The sequence below is a fragment of the Ascaphus truei genome, assembly GCF_040206685.1.
Source record: "Ascaphus truei isolate aAscTru1 chromosome 2 unlocalized genomic scaffold, aAscTru1.hap1 SUPER_2_unloc_1, whole genome shotgun sequence".
NCBI classification, from domain to species: Eukaryota; Metazoa; Chordata; class Amphibia; order Anura; family Ascaphidae; genus Ascaphus; species Ascaphus truei.
In genome coordinates this window covers 1426040-1443588 of record NW_027453815.1, presented here as the reverse complement: position 1 = coordinate 1443588, position 17549 = coordinate 1426040, and the positions used below count along the sequence as shown (strand labels likewise).

The 17549-nt window shown below is 48.5% G+C and overlaps 1 protein-coding gene across 2 annotated transcripts in view; it reads right to left on the bottom strand.

The window, feature by feature from the left end:
- The window catches only part of NOS3 (nitric oxide synthase 3), a 300784-nt gene that overhangs the window by 11092 nt on the left and 272143 nt on the right, over positions 1 to 17549 (bottom strand). For both annotated transcript variants that reach the window (XM_075580452.1, XM_075580453.1), the window contains exons 21-22: positions 9501 to 9711; positions 1158 to 1245 (exon numbers count right to left, since the gene is read on the bottom strand). In XM_075580452.1, the coding sequence (XP_075436567.1) occupies positions 1158 to 1245; positions 9501 to 9711 (299 nt within the window). The remainder of the gene's footprint in view (positions 1 to 1157; positions 1246 to 9500; positions 9712 to 17549) is intronic.

The window sequence follows — 17549 nt, the reverse complement described above, 5'->3', positions numbered from 1 at the left end:
ATTTCTAGCCCTCTCCGATCAACCAGCCGGAGTATGGGTAAATGTGAAAAATAAGGTTGTCCCATTGACTTCAATGGCGGAGTTGCTCCATTGAAAGCCTATAGCGGCGGAGCCCATTGATTTCAATGGGAGAGTGAAATGCAGAGATTTCTTTTAGCTTATAGCGGAGAATCCTGCATTAAAGTTAATAGGGGATTTTAACTTGTTTTTTTGTATCTCCGGTTCTGGGGGTCGTGGAAGGCTGATATTTGGCCACTATGGCAAAGGTCATCCGGCATGAGGACCTGGCAAATTTCAGCCCCCTCAGACCCACAGAACGGATTATTTTAATATGTGTAGATATTAAAGAATATACTGTTTTGCAAGGCTGGTATAAAAGCCCGGGAAAGTTACTGGCTCTGTTTTATGTTAATGTTCAGGAGGGTGACCCTTTGTCTATAACAGCCCCCCTGATCAAAGACTTGACCACTCTGTGTACAATAGGGCGGAGAAACGCAGAGCCCGAGTGGTCTGTAAGTGCCATAATTCACACTTACAGACAAAAGGGTTTCCTGACTAGATACATGTCTGGTAGACTTTCAGGCGCTCAAGGTTAGGGTATGGGGCTGAAACTCCATATAAACGAGTGTAAGCCCTATACCCAGTGTCTTTTGTGATGTCTTCATTTGAACCTGTATTGCTGAATGAATTGCCAATCCTGTACCTGATTGCTTCATTGTCCAACCCTTAAGTAAGTGCTATTTCTTGTCTGTTATTTGAATCATCTTGTGTGTTCTCCTTCTTTAAGGAATAAACTATATTTATTATATATAAGTCATGTTCAATTCAACCCAGATATTTGGTGTATATTATATCCTATCACAAGTTACCGTGACACTACGCAAATTTCCTTACAGGATTTTATTTGCGGCGTGCTGGACTCAGCCTAATACTCCATGCCTCTCCAGTGTCTAATGCTCCATGCCACCCCAGTATCTACTACACAATACCCCTCCAGTATCTACTACACAATGCCCCTCCAATATCTACTACACAATTTCCCCCAAATATCTACTACACAATGCCCCTCCAGTATTTACTACACAATGACCCCCCCCAATATCTAATACTCAATGCCCCCCCAATATCTAATACTCAATGCCTCCACTACCTCTTACCCTCGGACAAAGCACGGCACAGAGTCCTTGGGCTTCAGCTGATCCAGCCATGTGGAGCACACTCCATGGTGTAGGGGACCCTTATTATCTGAGCAGAGAGACAAGCAAAGAATTATGGGAAATCACAGAAGGGGCGTTGTGCTATATACCTTGTGTATGTAATATTCTTTCAGAAAACACGCACTGACTTCATAATCATACCCAATACAGTCACAAATATATAATATTATATACATACATACATATATACATATATACAGGTGTAACCAGCTTGATCTTAATTACTGATTACGACTCAATGGCGGCGATAACGCAGAATATTACAACACATCCCACATAACATGATAAAGGTTCTAATAACCCTCGCTACATATGTACATATACATCATACACTATAAACATCAAACAATATACATTATACACATCATACAATATACATCATACATATACATTATACACATCATACATATACATCATACACATCAAACAATATACATCAAACAATATACATTATACACATCATACAATATACATCATACATATACATTATACACTATACAATATACATCATACACATCATACAATATACATCATACAATATACATCATACACATCAAACAATATACATCATACACATCATATAATATACACTACACATTATACACATCATACATATACATCATACACATCAAACAATATACATCATACACCATACACATCATACACTATACAATATACATCATACACATCATACAATATATATCATACACTTACATTATACACATCATACAATATACAGCATACACTTACATTATACACATCATACATTATACACATCATACAATATACATCATACACTTACATTATACATATACATCATACACTTACATTATACATATACATCATACAATATACATCATACACTTACATTATACACATCATACAATATACATCATACAATATATATGATACACTTACATCATATACATCATACACTTACATTATACACATCATACACTTACATTATACACATCATACACTTACATTATACACATCATACACTTACATTATACACTATACACATCAAACAATATACATTATACACATCATACATATACATTATACACTACACATTATACACATCATACATATACATCATACACATCAAACAATATACATTATACACATCATACATATACATTATACACTATACATCATACACATCATACAACATACATCATACACATCAAACAATATACATCATACACATCATACAATATACATCATACAATATACATCATGCACTATACAATATACATCATACAATATATATCATACACTTACATTATACACATCATACACTATACACATCATACAATATACATCATACAATATACATCATGCACTATACAATATACATCATACAATATATATCATACACTTACATTATACACATCATACACTATACACATCATACAATATACATCATACACCATACACCATACACCTCATACAATATACATCATACACCATACACCTCATACAATATACATCATACACATCATACAATATATATCATACACTTACATTATACACATCATACAATATACATCATACACCATACAATATACATCATACAATATACATCATACACTTACATTATACATATACATTATACAATATACATCATACACTTACATTATACACATCATACAATATACATCATACAATATACATCATATACATCATACACATCATACAATATACTGTATCATACACTTACATTATACACATCATACACTATACATCATACACTATACATTATACACATCATACACTATACATTATACATCATACACTTACATTATACATATACATCATACAATATACATCATACACTTATATTATACACATCATACACTATACATTATACACATCATACAATATACATCATACACTATACATTATACACATCATACAATATACATCATACAATATACATCATACATATACATTATATACAATATACATCATACACTTATATTATACACATCATACACTATACATTATACATCATACACAATACATCATACATATACATTATATACAATATACATCATACACTATACATCATACAATATGTGTCTTAGTAAATTCTACTTAGAACTGTTAAGTAAAATAATTTTTCAATTGTCTGTCTGCAAATTGCCCCCTGCTGTGCCGTAGTAAATTGTACTTATAACACTTTGCAATACGTGTAACACACCCTGTTTAGAGGAACCATTTGTTCCAATGTGCCTCACGTGTGCTAATTAAGTTGGCTGGGCTGAAGGTAATTCAGTCAGGGGACTTCTTACGCCTTTATAACTGCAGACATAGCAGCCCATGTTTGAGGTAGCCCAGTTTGAGGTAGCCCAGTTTGAAGTAGCCCAGTTTGAAGTAGCCCAGTTTGAGGTAGCCCAGTTTGAGGTAGCCCAGTTTGAGGTAGCCCAGTTTGAAGTAGCCCAGTTTGAAGTAGCACGCAGTGCTGGAGTTTAACAGGAGTGAACAAGTGGACAACACGACACCAACTGGCCCTGAATCCTGGATTTGAACTGCGCTGGAAAGGACGACATTACCTATCCCAGACTGCACCTCTCAGCGCGTTACTATTGCTTTCATGCCGCCTTTACTCTTTCTATTTGCTGTGACCTCACTTCTTCTCAGATTACGCACTTCTTTTTGCCAGCCTCACTGTGTCTCTAACTCTATTCATATGTAACCCCCTGTCACTATGCCTAAGAGAAATCGAGGGCGATCACGCGGGCTGATGTTACCTGTACGCTCACAGGAGGCCCGAGCCTCCGCTTCTGGAGCCTGCGGTGAGCTCTCGCTCTCTCTTAGTGCAGCGCCTCCACCTATGAGGTATCCCAGCATTGGCGGGATGACTCCCCATAGGAACCAATAGTCAGCAAATAACAATATCACACCAGATATATATATAACTCGTCTTTACTGTAACAGTTTGTAGTATATATCACACTCAATGCAATACACCAATAATATAATGCGAGTGGTTCCCCCAAAGTACCGAGGGTGCCATGGGCACCTATAACCTCGGTGTCTGCACAAACAACCCCACCCAAGTGTGAGGTAGCGCTACCCCCTGTGATGTGTCGGTGCACGGTGGTACCTTCCTGGTCACAGACCAGACCAGGGAATAATGAGAGGAGGATGCTGGGTCAGGTCCCACGCAGCGGGGCCTCCAACACAACTCCCCTCACACCTTATCCAGGGCGCGGTCCGCGGTGCAGTCTCCAGCCGGACGATTCCACGTATATGCTGCCAAGTGCAGCTCTGGTCACAGGCCGAAGCGCGCCCCGTGGACGTCCGGCCACCGGCGCAGTAGTGCTGCTGTAGCTCTAATGGGAGGTTCCCTATCTGGAGGCCTTCCCTACATTACTCCGCTCACTGTGTAGGGGCTATCTGGGCCTAAGGGACAAGATCTGGCCTAGTCCAGGAATCTGACTGCTCCCTGGAAACTACCTTCCTCCAGGCTGCCTCCATCAGGGCTGACACGGTCACCTTGAGCCCAGCCGGAGAATCCCGTTTCCTCAGCTCATCCACTTCCAGCTCCACCATCAGCAAGATGCCCGCAGCAAGCTTCAGGTCCATCTATTGTATTGCAGCGCAATTACCAAGATGGCCGCCACCACTCTCCCGTGGAGCAACAGAGCAGAAATCCCCAATGTCGGAGGTAAGGGGACCCTGCTACACATATATCTCCATCTCTTCTTCCTTCACCACTTCTCAGTTCACATGAACTCCTTTCTTACCTGCGTCCTCTGTCACTACACAGCTATACCCCCTGCACTAAAACACACCCCTACAAATCATCCTCACACATTCTCTTTCTTTCCATTCTTCTCCTCCTTGCTTCTGGGGATATCTCTCCCAATCCTGGTCCCTGCCATATTTCTGTATGCTCCCGTCCTCACCTCCCACATGCAACTTCTACTTCTTCGGGTGTTAACCCTTCTAAACTTATACCCTTCCCCTGCCACCCTCCCTCCTCTCTCCCTTTCTCCTGTGCCCTTTGGCATGCTCGCTCCCTCTCTAACAAGTTCCTCTCTGTGCATGACTTCTTTCTCTCTCACTCCCTGCTTCTCTTTGCTATAACTGAGACCTGGCTCACTCAGTCTGACTCTGCTCTGGAAGCTGCCCTCTCCTATGGTGGCCTTTCCTTCTCCCACACTCCGTGCCCTGATGGCAGGGGTGGAGGCGTGGGGCTCCTGCTCTCCTCTCTCTGCCGTTACTGAACCCTTCCTATTCCCCCCTCTCTTGACTTTCCCTCCTTTGAGGCTCACACAGTCCAGCTCTTCTCTCCTCTCCCTGTCCATGTGGCACTCATCTATCGCCCACCTACCTCTACTCATCCCCCTTCTGCCTTTCTCTCTCACTTTGAATCCTGGTTCTCTTTCTTTCTCTCCTCAGACTCCCCTGTTCTTCTCCTTGGGGACTTCAATTGCCATATTGATGACCCCTCTCTCCCTTGGGCTTCCCGCTTTCTCTCTCTAACCTCTTCTTTTGGCCTTCAACAGTGGACTGCAGCCAACACCCACAAGGATGGCCACTACCTAGACCTGGTTTTCACTACAAACTTTTCGCTCTCTGATTTCTTCATTTCCCCCCTTCTTCTATCTGATCATCATCTCACCTCCATCTACCTTCTCGTCTCTGCAGAGACCTGCACTCTATTAACTTATCAGCTTATGTTTCCACTTTACGCTCCTCCCTCTCTCAGTTCTGCGCCAGACCCTGACAACCTGGTCAGTAACTACAACTCTGTCTTGTCCTCCTCTCTTGATCTTCATGCCCCGCTTTCTCTCTGCCACACTCGCCCTTCTAACCCTAGACCCTGGCTAAATTCCCACACGCGCATGCTGCGTTCCTCCACTCGTTCCTCTGAACGCCTCTGGAGGAAATCTCCTACTCTCGCAGACTTCCTTCACTACAAATTTATGCTATCCTGTTTCAACTCTGCCCTCTCGCAAGCTAAACAAGCCTACTTTTCTGCACTAATCAACATGTACAAGTCTAACCCCCGTCGACTCTCCTCCTGCCTTCCTTGACTCTTTTTCAGCTGTCTCAGAGGAGTAAGTGTCGCTGTTGATCGCCTCTTCTCCCTCTACCACTTGCCCTCTTGATCCTATTCCCTCCTATCTCCTAAAACCTCTTGCCCCTACTATAACCCCTACGTTCATACACATTTTTAACTCCTTCCTCTACTCTGGTATGTTCCCTCCTCCTTCAAACATGCAACAGTTATACAATGACTCAAAAACAGCAAGCTTGACCCTACCTGTCTTTCTTAATATCGTCCTTTCTCCCTCCTGCCTTTTGCCTCTAAACTCCTTGAACGTCTTGTATTCTCTCGCTTGCTCCATTTTCTCAACACCTATTCCTCTCCTAGACCCTCTACAATCTGGCTTCCGCACTGCTCACTCCACGGAGACAGCCCTCACTAAAATAACTGATGACCTCCATGCTGCCAAAGACAGAGGTCATTACACTCTGCTCATATTACTCGACCTCTCTGCAGCATTTGACACCGTGGACCACCCTCTTCTCCTTCACATTCTCCATACTCTTGGTATTCGGAACAAAGCTCTATCCTGGATCTCCTCTTACCTCTCCCATCGTACTTTCAGCGTCTCTTCTGCCGACACCTCCACCTCCTCTATCGACCTCTCTGTGGGGGTACCCCATGGCTCTTTCCTGGGACCTCTCCTCTTTTCTCTGTACACACTTTCTTTAGGTGACCTAATCACATCTCTTGGGTTCAAAAATCACCTCTATGCTGACGACACGCAAATGTGCCTTTCTACCCCCGACCTTACACCTGCTGTACAAACCAAAGTTTCTGAATGTCTCTGCGATATCATCCTGCCGCCTTAAACTCAACATGGCTAAAACAGAGCTCCTCATACTTCCTCCCAAACCTGGCCCTACTACCTCCTTCCACATTACTGTTGGAACTACGATCATTCACCCAGTAGCCCAAGCACGCTGCCTAGGGGTCACACTCGATTCCTCTCTCCCATTGCTCGACTGCTAAAACTCTGACTCAGGCCCTTATTCTCTCCCGTCTTGATTACTGTAACCTCCTGCTGTCCGGCCTTCCTGCCTCTCACCTGTCTCCCCTACAATCTGTCCTAATCGCTGCTGCCAGAATCACTCTACTCTTTCCTAGATCTGTCTCAGCATCTCCCCTCATGAAATCCCTCTCCTGGCTTCCGATCAAATCCCGCATCTCACACTCCATTCTTCTCCTCACTTTTAAAGCTTTACACTCTTCTGCCCCTAGGTTCCCACTGCCTGCTGCAGTGCCCAATATGGCGTGCGCTGCAGGGACAAGAGCCTCCCCTCAATGGGGCCGGGCCCGCTGCCCACCTTGCCCGCCGCGCTGCACAAGCAGATGTCCCTGAAGACAGGAAATCTGTGCTCACAACTTGTGACGGAGCGATGGCCACGCCCCCTGGTGGTTCAGCCAATGAGGGCGAACCTGCCGTGTGACTTTACGGCCTTGCTCCCCACCACGCACCCCCTCCCCCCGTCTTTCCCCTGAGCGGCTCACCGCAGACGCCAGCCTGGCAGGTGCGTGTGCAGCGCCGACCCCGGGGCCTCGGCCTTAGGCTGCGGTCCCAGTAACAGCCTGTGCGCACGGCACGGCGTGCGCTGTGCGTGTAAGCACCGCCCCTCAGTGGGGCTGAGCCCAGTACGCACCGTCACGCAGAAGGTGCATCCGCGCCGTGCGGCAGGGTTTTTCCCAACTCAATCAAATTGAGTTTACTCCCAGCGACGGAGGCGTGGCCACGCCCCCACCGGCGGTTCACCCAATGAGGGCGAACCAGCCGCGTGACGTAATGGCCACGCCCCCGCAAATCCCCGACAATGCCCCCTCCCGTTGCAATATTCTCCTCTCCTTCACAGATCTCGGTTAGCGCTGTGCACGCGCCGCCCGCCCTTCCGCCGGGCGCGCGCGTCACAGACATTACTGGGACCGCAGCCTTACATCGCAGCCCTAATTTCTCGCTACACACCATCCCGACTCTTGCGTTCTTCTCAAGGATGTCTTCTTTCTACCCCCTTTGTATCTAAAGCCCTCTCCGGCCTTAAACCTTTTTCACTGACTGCCCCTCACCTCTGGAATGCCCTTCCCCTCAATACCCGACTAGCCCCCTCTCTATCCACCTTTAAGACCCACCTTAAGACACACTTGCTTAAAGAAGCATATGAATAGCACTGTGGATATTCTGAACATGATACATAAAGATTGGCCCCCTGCAGACGCACTTACCAGAACTCCCTCCTACTGTCTCTGTACGTTCTCCCTACCTACCAATTAGACTGTAAGCTCCTCGGAGCAGGGACTCCTCTTCCTAAGTGTTACTTTTATGTCTGAAGATGGGCAACACAAAGCACAACGGATTTGTCAATAATCTCATTTATTTTAAGGCAGAAACATCACAACGTTTCGACCTAGTGGACTTTATCAAGTGAACTGAAGTGGACACTACATGCCACTTCATGCCACTACGTTCAACTAGGATCCTCTACGTTCATGGAGGTCCCTGTGTCACCAAAGCCCACACGGGCATCAGAGTAAGATTGTGTCATTTGGGTCAGTGACCCCAGGATTGGGTGGGCGGTACCCAAGGAGTAAGAGCATGGCTCTTGCGTTGGACCCCAAGTGGTTCTGGGTGGTACCTACCTTCCTAGCAAAGTGAGGCTAGGATTTCCAGGGTGCAGCTTGGGTCAGTGACCCCAGGATTGGGTATTGGGTATCCCGGGTATAGGAGCGTGGCTCTTGGGGTGGGCCTTCTAGTGGTTCTGGGGTTGATGATACCATCCTAGCAAAGTGAGGCTAGAAATAGCAGTGGCTGTTTTGGGGCACATTTTTGCCCTAGCGGGGATCCCCCACGGTCCGTAGGACCGAGGCACTTTCCCTGCGGGTGGAGCATTGATAGACTCAGTATACCGGTGACCCGCTGCTTTGGGTAACCGACGCTCTGGCGCGATAAGACCTCTCCGTGTCGGCCGTCCGTCACATACACTATTTGTTCTTGTTCGTCTTTTTGTTTCCCCATATCTTCTGTAACGACACCCTGCACCCAAGGGAACCAACGCCAAACTATACACTGTATACTCGATGGTAATATAACTGCTCTTGCGCCTGTACCTTCTGCGTACAGTGATTCTGCGTCCTCCTGACATTGTTCCCAGCTCTCTACCGATGCATGGTGGGGGGGTTCAGGTGGTCACAGGCGCTTTACGTCCCTGGCGTACCCTGGAGATACTCACCCTGGGTGTGGTAGGACACAACGGCCACGGTGAGGTGGATCTGGTCGGGGCAGGCGTCCAGGGATGAGCTGATGGAGTAATAACGAGGCTGGAGGAGAGGGAGCTGTGTGAGGAGCAGGGAGCTGGGGACACACACAGAGGGGAACTCCTCCAGAACCTCAACCAGAGTAGGACACCTGTCCCACTTCCACTCCTCGTACAGGTGGGCGTCCTGCGGAGAAGGGGGGAGAAGAGAGGTGAGAGAGAACACGGGGGAGAGGGAGGGGAGAGAGAACACGGGGGAGAGGGAGAAGAGATGGGACAGGGAGAGAGAAGAGAGGGGGGAGAGGGAGAAGAGAGGGGATAGGGAGGGAGAAGAGAGAGAACACAGGGGAGAGGGAGAAGAGAGAACACGGGGGAGAGGGAGAAGAGGGGACAGGGAGAGAGAAGAGAGAGAACACAGGGGAGAGGGAGAAGAGAGGGGACAGGGAGGGAGAAGCGAGAAGAGAAGGTACAGGGAGGGAGAAGAGAGGGGAAAGGGGGAGAGGGAGAAGAGAGAACACAGGGGAGAGGGAGAAGAGGGGGGATTATCACAGGGACACAGAGAGAGGGATTATCACAGGGACACACAGAGAGAGGGATTACCACAGGGACACAGAGAGAGAGGGATTATCACAGGGACACAGAGAGGGGGATTATCACAGGGACACAGAAAGGGGGATTATCACAGGGACACAGAGAGAGGGATTATCACAGGGACACAGAAAGGGGGATTATCACAGGGACACAGAGAGAGGGATTATCACAGGGACACAGAGAGGGGGATTATCACAGGGACACAGAGAGGGGGATTATCACAGGGACACAGAGAGGGGGATTATCACTGGGACACAGAGAGAGGGATTATCACAGGGACACAGAGAGAGAGGGATTATCACAGGGACACAGAGAGAGGGATTATCACAGGGACACAGAGAGAGAGGGATTATCACAGGGACACAGAGAGAGAGGGATTATCACAGGGACACAGAGAGAGGGGGATTATCACAGGGACACAGAGAGAGGGATTATCGCAGGGACACAGAGAGAGGGATTATCACAGGGACACAGAGAGAGAGGGATTATCACAGGGACACAGAGAGAGGGATTATCACAGGGACACAGAGAGAGAGGGATTATCACAGGGACACAGAGAGAGGGATTATCACAGGGACACAGAGAGTGGGATTATCACAGGGACACAGAGAGGGATTATCACAGGGACACAGAGAGGGATTATCACAGGGACACAGAGAGAGGGGGATTATCTCAGGGACACAGAGAGAGGGATTATCACAGGGACACAGCGAGAGGGATTATCACAGGGACACAGCGAGAGGGATTATCACAGGGACACAGCGAGAGGGATTATCACAGGGACACAGAGGGGGATTATCACAGGGACACAGAGAGGGGGATTATCACAGGGACACAGAGAGAGAGGGGGATTATCACAGGGACACAGAGGGATTATCACAGGGACACAGAGAGAGGGATTATCACAGGGACACAGAGAGGGGGGATTATCACAGGGACACAGAGAGAGGGATTATCACAGGGACACAGTGAGAGGGATTATCACAGGGACACAGAGAGAGGGATTATCACAGGGACACAGAGAGGGGGATTATCACAGGGACACAGAGAGGGGGATTATCACAGGGACACAGAGAGAGAGGGATTATCACAGGGACACAGAGAGAGAGGGATTATCACAGGGACACAGAGAGATGGATTATCACAGGGACACAGAGAGAGGGATTATCGCAGGGACACAGAGAGAGGGATTATCACAGGGACACAGAGAGAGAGGGATTATCACAGGGACACAGAGAGAGGGATTATCACAGGGACACAGAGAGAGAGGGATTATCACAGGGACACAGAGAGAGGGATTATCACAGGGACACAGAGAGTGGGATTATCACAGGGACACAGAGAGGGATTATCACAGGGACACAGAGAGGGATTATCACAGGGACACAGAGAGAGGGGGATTATCTCAGGGACACAGAGAGAGGGATTATCACAGGGACACAGCGAGAGGGATTATCACAGGGACACAGCGAGAGGGATTATCACAGGGACACAGCGAGAGGGATTATCACAGGGACACAGAGGGGGATTATCACAGGGACACAGAGAGGGGGATTATCACAGGGACACAGAGAGAGAGGGGGATTATCACAGGGACACAGAGGGATTATCACAGGGACACAGAGAGAGGGATTATCACAGGGACACAGAGAGGGGGGATTATCACAGGGACACAGAGAGAGGGATTATCACAGGGACACAGTGAGAGGGATTATCACAGGGACACAGAGAGAGGGATTATCACAGGGACACAGAGAGGGGGATTATCACAGGGACACAGAGAGAGAGAGGGATTATCACAGGGACACAGAGAGAGGGATTATCACGGGACACAGAGAGGGGGATTATCACAGGGACACAGAGAGAGGGATTATCACAGGGACACAGAGAGAGGGATTATCACAGGGACACAGAGAGACGGATTATCACAGGGACACAGAGAGGGGGATTATCACAGGGACACAGAGAGGGGGATTATCACAGGGACACAGAGAGTGAGGGATTATCACAGGGACACAGAGAGAGGGATTATCACAGGGACACAGCGAGAGGGATTATCACATGGACACAGTGTCCCTGAGATAATCCCTCTCTGTGTCCCTGTGATAATCCCTCTCTCTCTGTGTCCCTGTGATAATCCCCCTCTCTCTGTGTCCCTGTGATAATCACATGGACACAGTGTCCCTGTGATAATCCCCCTCTCTCTGTGTCCCTGTGATAATCCCTCTGTGTCCCTGTGATAATCCCCCTCTCTCTCTGTGTCCCTGTGATAATCCCCCTCTCTGTGTCCCTGTGATAATCCCCCTCTGTGTCCATGTGATAATCCCTCTCGCTGTGTCCCTGTGATAATCCCTCTCGCTGTGTCCCTGTGATAATCCCTCTCGCTGTGTCCCTGTGATAATCCCTCTCTCTGTGTCCCTGTGATAATCCCTCTCTCTGTGTCCCTGTGATAATCCCCCTCACTGTGTCCCTGTGATAATCCCTCTCTCTCTGTGTCCCTGTGATAATCCCCCTCTCTGTGTCCCTGTGATAATCCCCCTCTCTGTGTCCCTGTGATAATCCCGCTCACTGTGTCCCTGTGATAATCCCTCTCTCTCTGTGTCCCTGTGATAATCCCTCTCTGTGTCCCTGTGATAATCCCCCTCACTGTGTCCCTGTGATAATCCCTCTCTCTCTGTGTCCCTGTGATAATCCCTCTCTCTCTGTGTCCCTGTGATAATCCCTCTCTGTGTCCCTGTGATAATCCCCCTCACTGTGTCCCTGTGATAATCCCTCTCTCTCTGTGTCCCTGTGATAATCCCCCTCTCTGTGTCCCTGTGATAATCCCTCTCTTTGTGTCCCTGTGATAATCTCCCTCTCTGTGTCCCTGTGATAATCCCTCTCTCTGTGTCCCTGTGATAATCCCTCTCTCTGTGTCCCTGTGATAATCCCTCTCGCTGTGTCCCTGTGATAATCCCCCTCACTGTGTCTCTGTGATAATCCCTCTCTGTGTCCCTGTGATAATCCCCCTCTCTGTGTCCCTGTGATAATCCCCCTCTCTGTGTCCCTGTGATAATCCCCCTCTCTGTGTCCCTGTGATAATCCCCCTCTCTGTGTCCCTGTGATAATCCCCCTCTCTGTGTCCCTGTGATAATCCCCCTCTCTGTGTCCCTGTGATAATCCCCCTCTCTGTGTCCCTGTGATAATTCCCCTCTCTGTGTCCCTGTGATAATCCCCCTCTCTGTGTCCCTGTGATAATCCCTCTCTCTGTGTCCCTGTGATAATCCCTCTCTCTGTGTCCCTGTGATAATCCCCCCTCTCTGTGTCCCTGTGATAATACCCCCATCTCTGTGTCCCTGTGATAATCCCTCTCTCTGTGTCCCTGTGATAATCCCCCTCTCTGTGTCCCTGTGATAATCCCCCTCTTTGTGTCCCTGTAATAATCCCTCTCTCTGTGTCCCTGTGATAATCCCCCCTCTCTGTGTCCCTGTGATAATCCCTCTCTCTGTGTCCCTGTGATAATCCCTCTCTCTGTGTCCCTGTGATAATCCCTCTCTCTGTGTCCCTGTGATAATCCCTCTCTCTGTGTCCCTGTGATAATCCCTCTCTCTGTGTCCCTGTGATAATCCCTCTCTGTGTCCCTGTGATAATCCCTCTCTGTGTGTCCCTGTGATAATCCCTCTCTGTGTGTCCCTGTGATAATCCCCCCTCTCTGTGTCCCTGTGATAATCCTTCTCTCTGTGTCCCTGTGATAATCCCCCTCTCTGTGTCCCTGTGATAATCCCCCTCTCTGTGTCCATGTGATAAACCCTCTCTCTCTGTGTCCCTGTGATAATCCCTCTCTCTGTGTCCCTGTGATAATCCCTCTCTGTGTCCCTGTGATAATCCCTCTCTCTGTGTCCCTGTGATAATCCCTCTCTCTGTGTCCCTGTGATAATCCCTCTCTCTGTGTCCCTGTGATAATCCCCCTCTCTGTGTCCCTGTGATAATCCCTCTCTCTGTGTCCCTGTGATAATCCCTCTCTCTGTGTCCCTGTGATAATCCCTCTCTGTGTCCCTGTGATAATCCCCCCTCTCTCTGTGTCCCTGTGATAATCCCTCTCTCTGTGTCCCTGTGATAATCCCCCTCTCTGTGTCCCTGTGATAATCCCCCTCTCTGTGTTCCTGTGATAATCCCTCTCTCTGTGTCCCTGTGATAATCCCTCTCTCTGTGTCCCTGTGATAATCCCCCTCTGTGTCCCTGTGATAATCCCCCTCTATGTGTCCCTGTGATAATCCCTCTCTCTGTGTCCCTGTGATAATCCCTCTCTCTGTGTCCCTGTGATAATCCCTCTCTCTGTGTCCCTGTGATAATCCCCCTCTCTGTGTCCCTGTGATAATCCCTCACTCTCTGTGTCCCTGTGATAATCCCTCTCACTGTGTCCCTGTGATAATCCCTCTCTCTCTCTCTGTGTCCCTGTGATAATCCTTCTCTCTGTGTCCCTGTGATAATCCCCCTCTCTGTGTCCCTGTGATAATCCCCCTCTCTGTGTCCATGTGATAAACCCTCTCTCTCTGTGTCCCTGTGATAATCCCTCTCTCTGTGTCCCTGTGATAATCCCTCTCTGTGTCCCTGTGATAATCCCTCTCTCTGTGTCCCTGTGATAATCCCTCTCTCTGTGTCCCTGTGATAATCCCTCTCTCTGTGTCCCTGTGATAATCCCCCTCTCTGTGTCCCTGTGATAATCCCTCTCTCTGTGTCCCTGTGATAATCCCTCTCTGTGTCCCTGTGATAATCCCTCTCTCTGTGTCCCTGTGATAATCCCTCTCTGTGTCCCTGTGATAATCCCCCCTCTCTCTGTGTCCCTGTGATAATCCCTCTCTCTGTGTCCCTGTGATAATCCCCCTCTCTGTGTCCCTGTGATAATCCCCCTCTCTGTGTTCCTGTGATAATCCCTCTCTCTGTGTCCCTGTGATAATCCCTCTCTCTGTGTCCCTGTGATAATCCCCCTCTGTGTCCCTGTGATAATCCCCCTCTATGTGTCCCTGTGATAATCCCTCTCTCTGTGTCCCTGTGATAATCCCTCTCTCTGTGTCCCTGTGATAATCCCTCTCTCTGTGTCCCAGTGATAATCCCCCTCTCTGTGTCCCTGTGATAATCCCTCTCTCTGTGTCCCTGTGATAATCCCCCTCTCTGTGTCCCTGTGATAATCCCTCACTCTCTGTGTCCCTGTGATAATCCCTCTCACTGTGTCCCTGTGATAATCCCTCTCTCTCTCTCTGAGTCCCTGTGATAATCCCTCTCTCTGTGTCCCTGTGATAATCCCTCTCTCTGTGTCCCTGTGATAATCCCTCTCTGTGTGTCCCTGTGATAATCCCCCTCTCTGTGTCCCTGTGATAATCCCTCTCTGTGTGTCCCTGTGATAATCCCTCTCTCTCTCTCTGTGTCCCTGTGATAATCCCTCTCTCTGTGTCCCTGTGATAATCCCCCTCTGTGTCCCTGTGATAATCCCCCTCTCTGTGTCCCTGTGATAATCCCTCTCTCTGTGTCCCTGTGATAATCCCTCTCTCTGTGTCCCTGTGATAATCCCTCTCTCTGTGTCCCTGTGATAATCCCTCTCTCTGTGTCCCTGTGATAATCCCCCCTCTCTGTGTCCCTGTGATAATCCCCCTCTATGTGTCCCTGTGATAATCCCTCTCTCTGTGTCCCTGTGATAATCCCCCTCTGTGTCCCTGTGATAATCCCCCTCTCTGTGTCCCTGTGATAATCCCTCTCTCTGTGTCCCTGTGATAATCCCTCTCTCTGTGTCCCTGTGATAATCCCTCTCTCTGTGTCCCTGTGATAATCCCTCTCTCTGTGTCCCTGTGATAATCCCTCTCTCTGTGTCCCTGTGATAATCCCCCCTCTCTGTGTCCCTGTGATAATCCCCCTCTCTGTGTCCCTGTGATAATCCCCCTCTCTGTGTCCCTGTGATAATCCCCCTCTCTGTGTCCCTGTGATAATCCCCCTCTCTGTGTCCCTGTGATAATCCCCCTCTCTGTGTCCCTGTGATAATCCCTCTCTCTGTGTCCCTGTGATAATCCCTCTCTGTGTCCCTGTGATAATCCCCCTCTCTGTGTCCCTGTGATAATCCCTCTCTGTGTCCCTGTGATAATCCCTCTCTCTGTGTCCCTGTGATAATCCCTCTCTGTGTCCCTGTGATAATCCCTCTCTCTGTGTGTGTGTATGTGCCTGTGTGTGTGTATGTGCCTGTGTGTGGGTATGTGTGTATGTGTGCGTGTGTGCGTGTGCGCCCCCTGTACCTGGCTGAGTGTCGCCAGCCTGTGTGTGTGTGTATGTGTGTATGCGTGCGTGTGCACCCCCCTGTAACTGTCTGAGGGTCTCCAGCCTGTGTGTGTATGTGTGTATGTATGTATGTATGTGTGTGTATGTGTGTGTGTGTGTGTGTGTGTGTGTGTATGTGTGTGTATGTGTGTGTATGTGTGTGTGTATGTGTGTGTATGTGCCTGTGTGTGTGTGTGTATGTGAGTGTATGCGTGTGTGTGCGTGTATGTGCGCCCCCCTGTACCTGGCTGAGGGTCTCCAGCCTGTGTGTGTATGCATGTGCATGTACGCGTGTGCATGTACGCGTGTGTGTGTACGTGTGTGTGTGTGCACGTGTGTATGTGCACGTGTGTATGTGCACCCCCCCCCCGTACCTGGCTGAGGGTCTCCAGCCTCTGTGTGTTTGTACGTGTTTGTGTGTGTGTGTGTGTGTGCGTGCATGTATGTGTGCGTGCGTTTGTGTGTGTGTATGTGCGTGTGCGTGTGTATGTGTATGTGCATGTGCGTATGTGCATGTACGCGTGTGTATGTGCGCATGTGTATGTGCGCGTGTGTGTATGCGTGTATGCGTGTGTGTGTATTTATCCGTGTGCGCCCCCCCTTGTACCTGGATGAGGGTGTGTGCATGTGCATGTATATCTGCGTGTGTGTATGTGCGTGTGTGTATGTGCGTGTGTATGTGCGCGTGTGTGTATGCGTGTGTGTATGCGTGTGTGTATGCGTGTATGTGTGTGTGTGTGTGTATTTGTCCGTGTGCGCCCCCCCCCTTGTACCTGGATGAGGGTGTGTGCGTGTATGTGTGCATGTGCGTGTATGTGCGTGTATGTGTGTGTGTGTATGTGCGTGTGTGTATGTATGTACGCGTGTGTATGTGTATGTGCGTGTGTATACGTGTGTGTGTATGTGCATGTACGCGTGTGTATGTGCGCGTGTGTGTATGCGTGTGTGTATGCGTGTATTTGTCCGTGTGCGCCCCCCCTTGTACCTGGATGAGGGTGTGTGCGTGTATGTGTGCATGTGCGTGTATATCTCCGTGTGTGTATGTGCGTGTGTGTATGTGCGTGTGTGTATGTATGTACGCGTGTGTATGTGTATGTGCGTGTGTATGTGCGCGTGTGTGTATGCGTGTGTGTATGTGTGTGTGTATGCGTG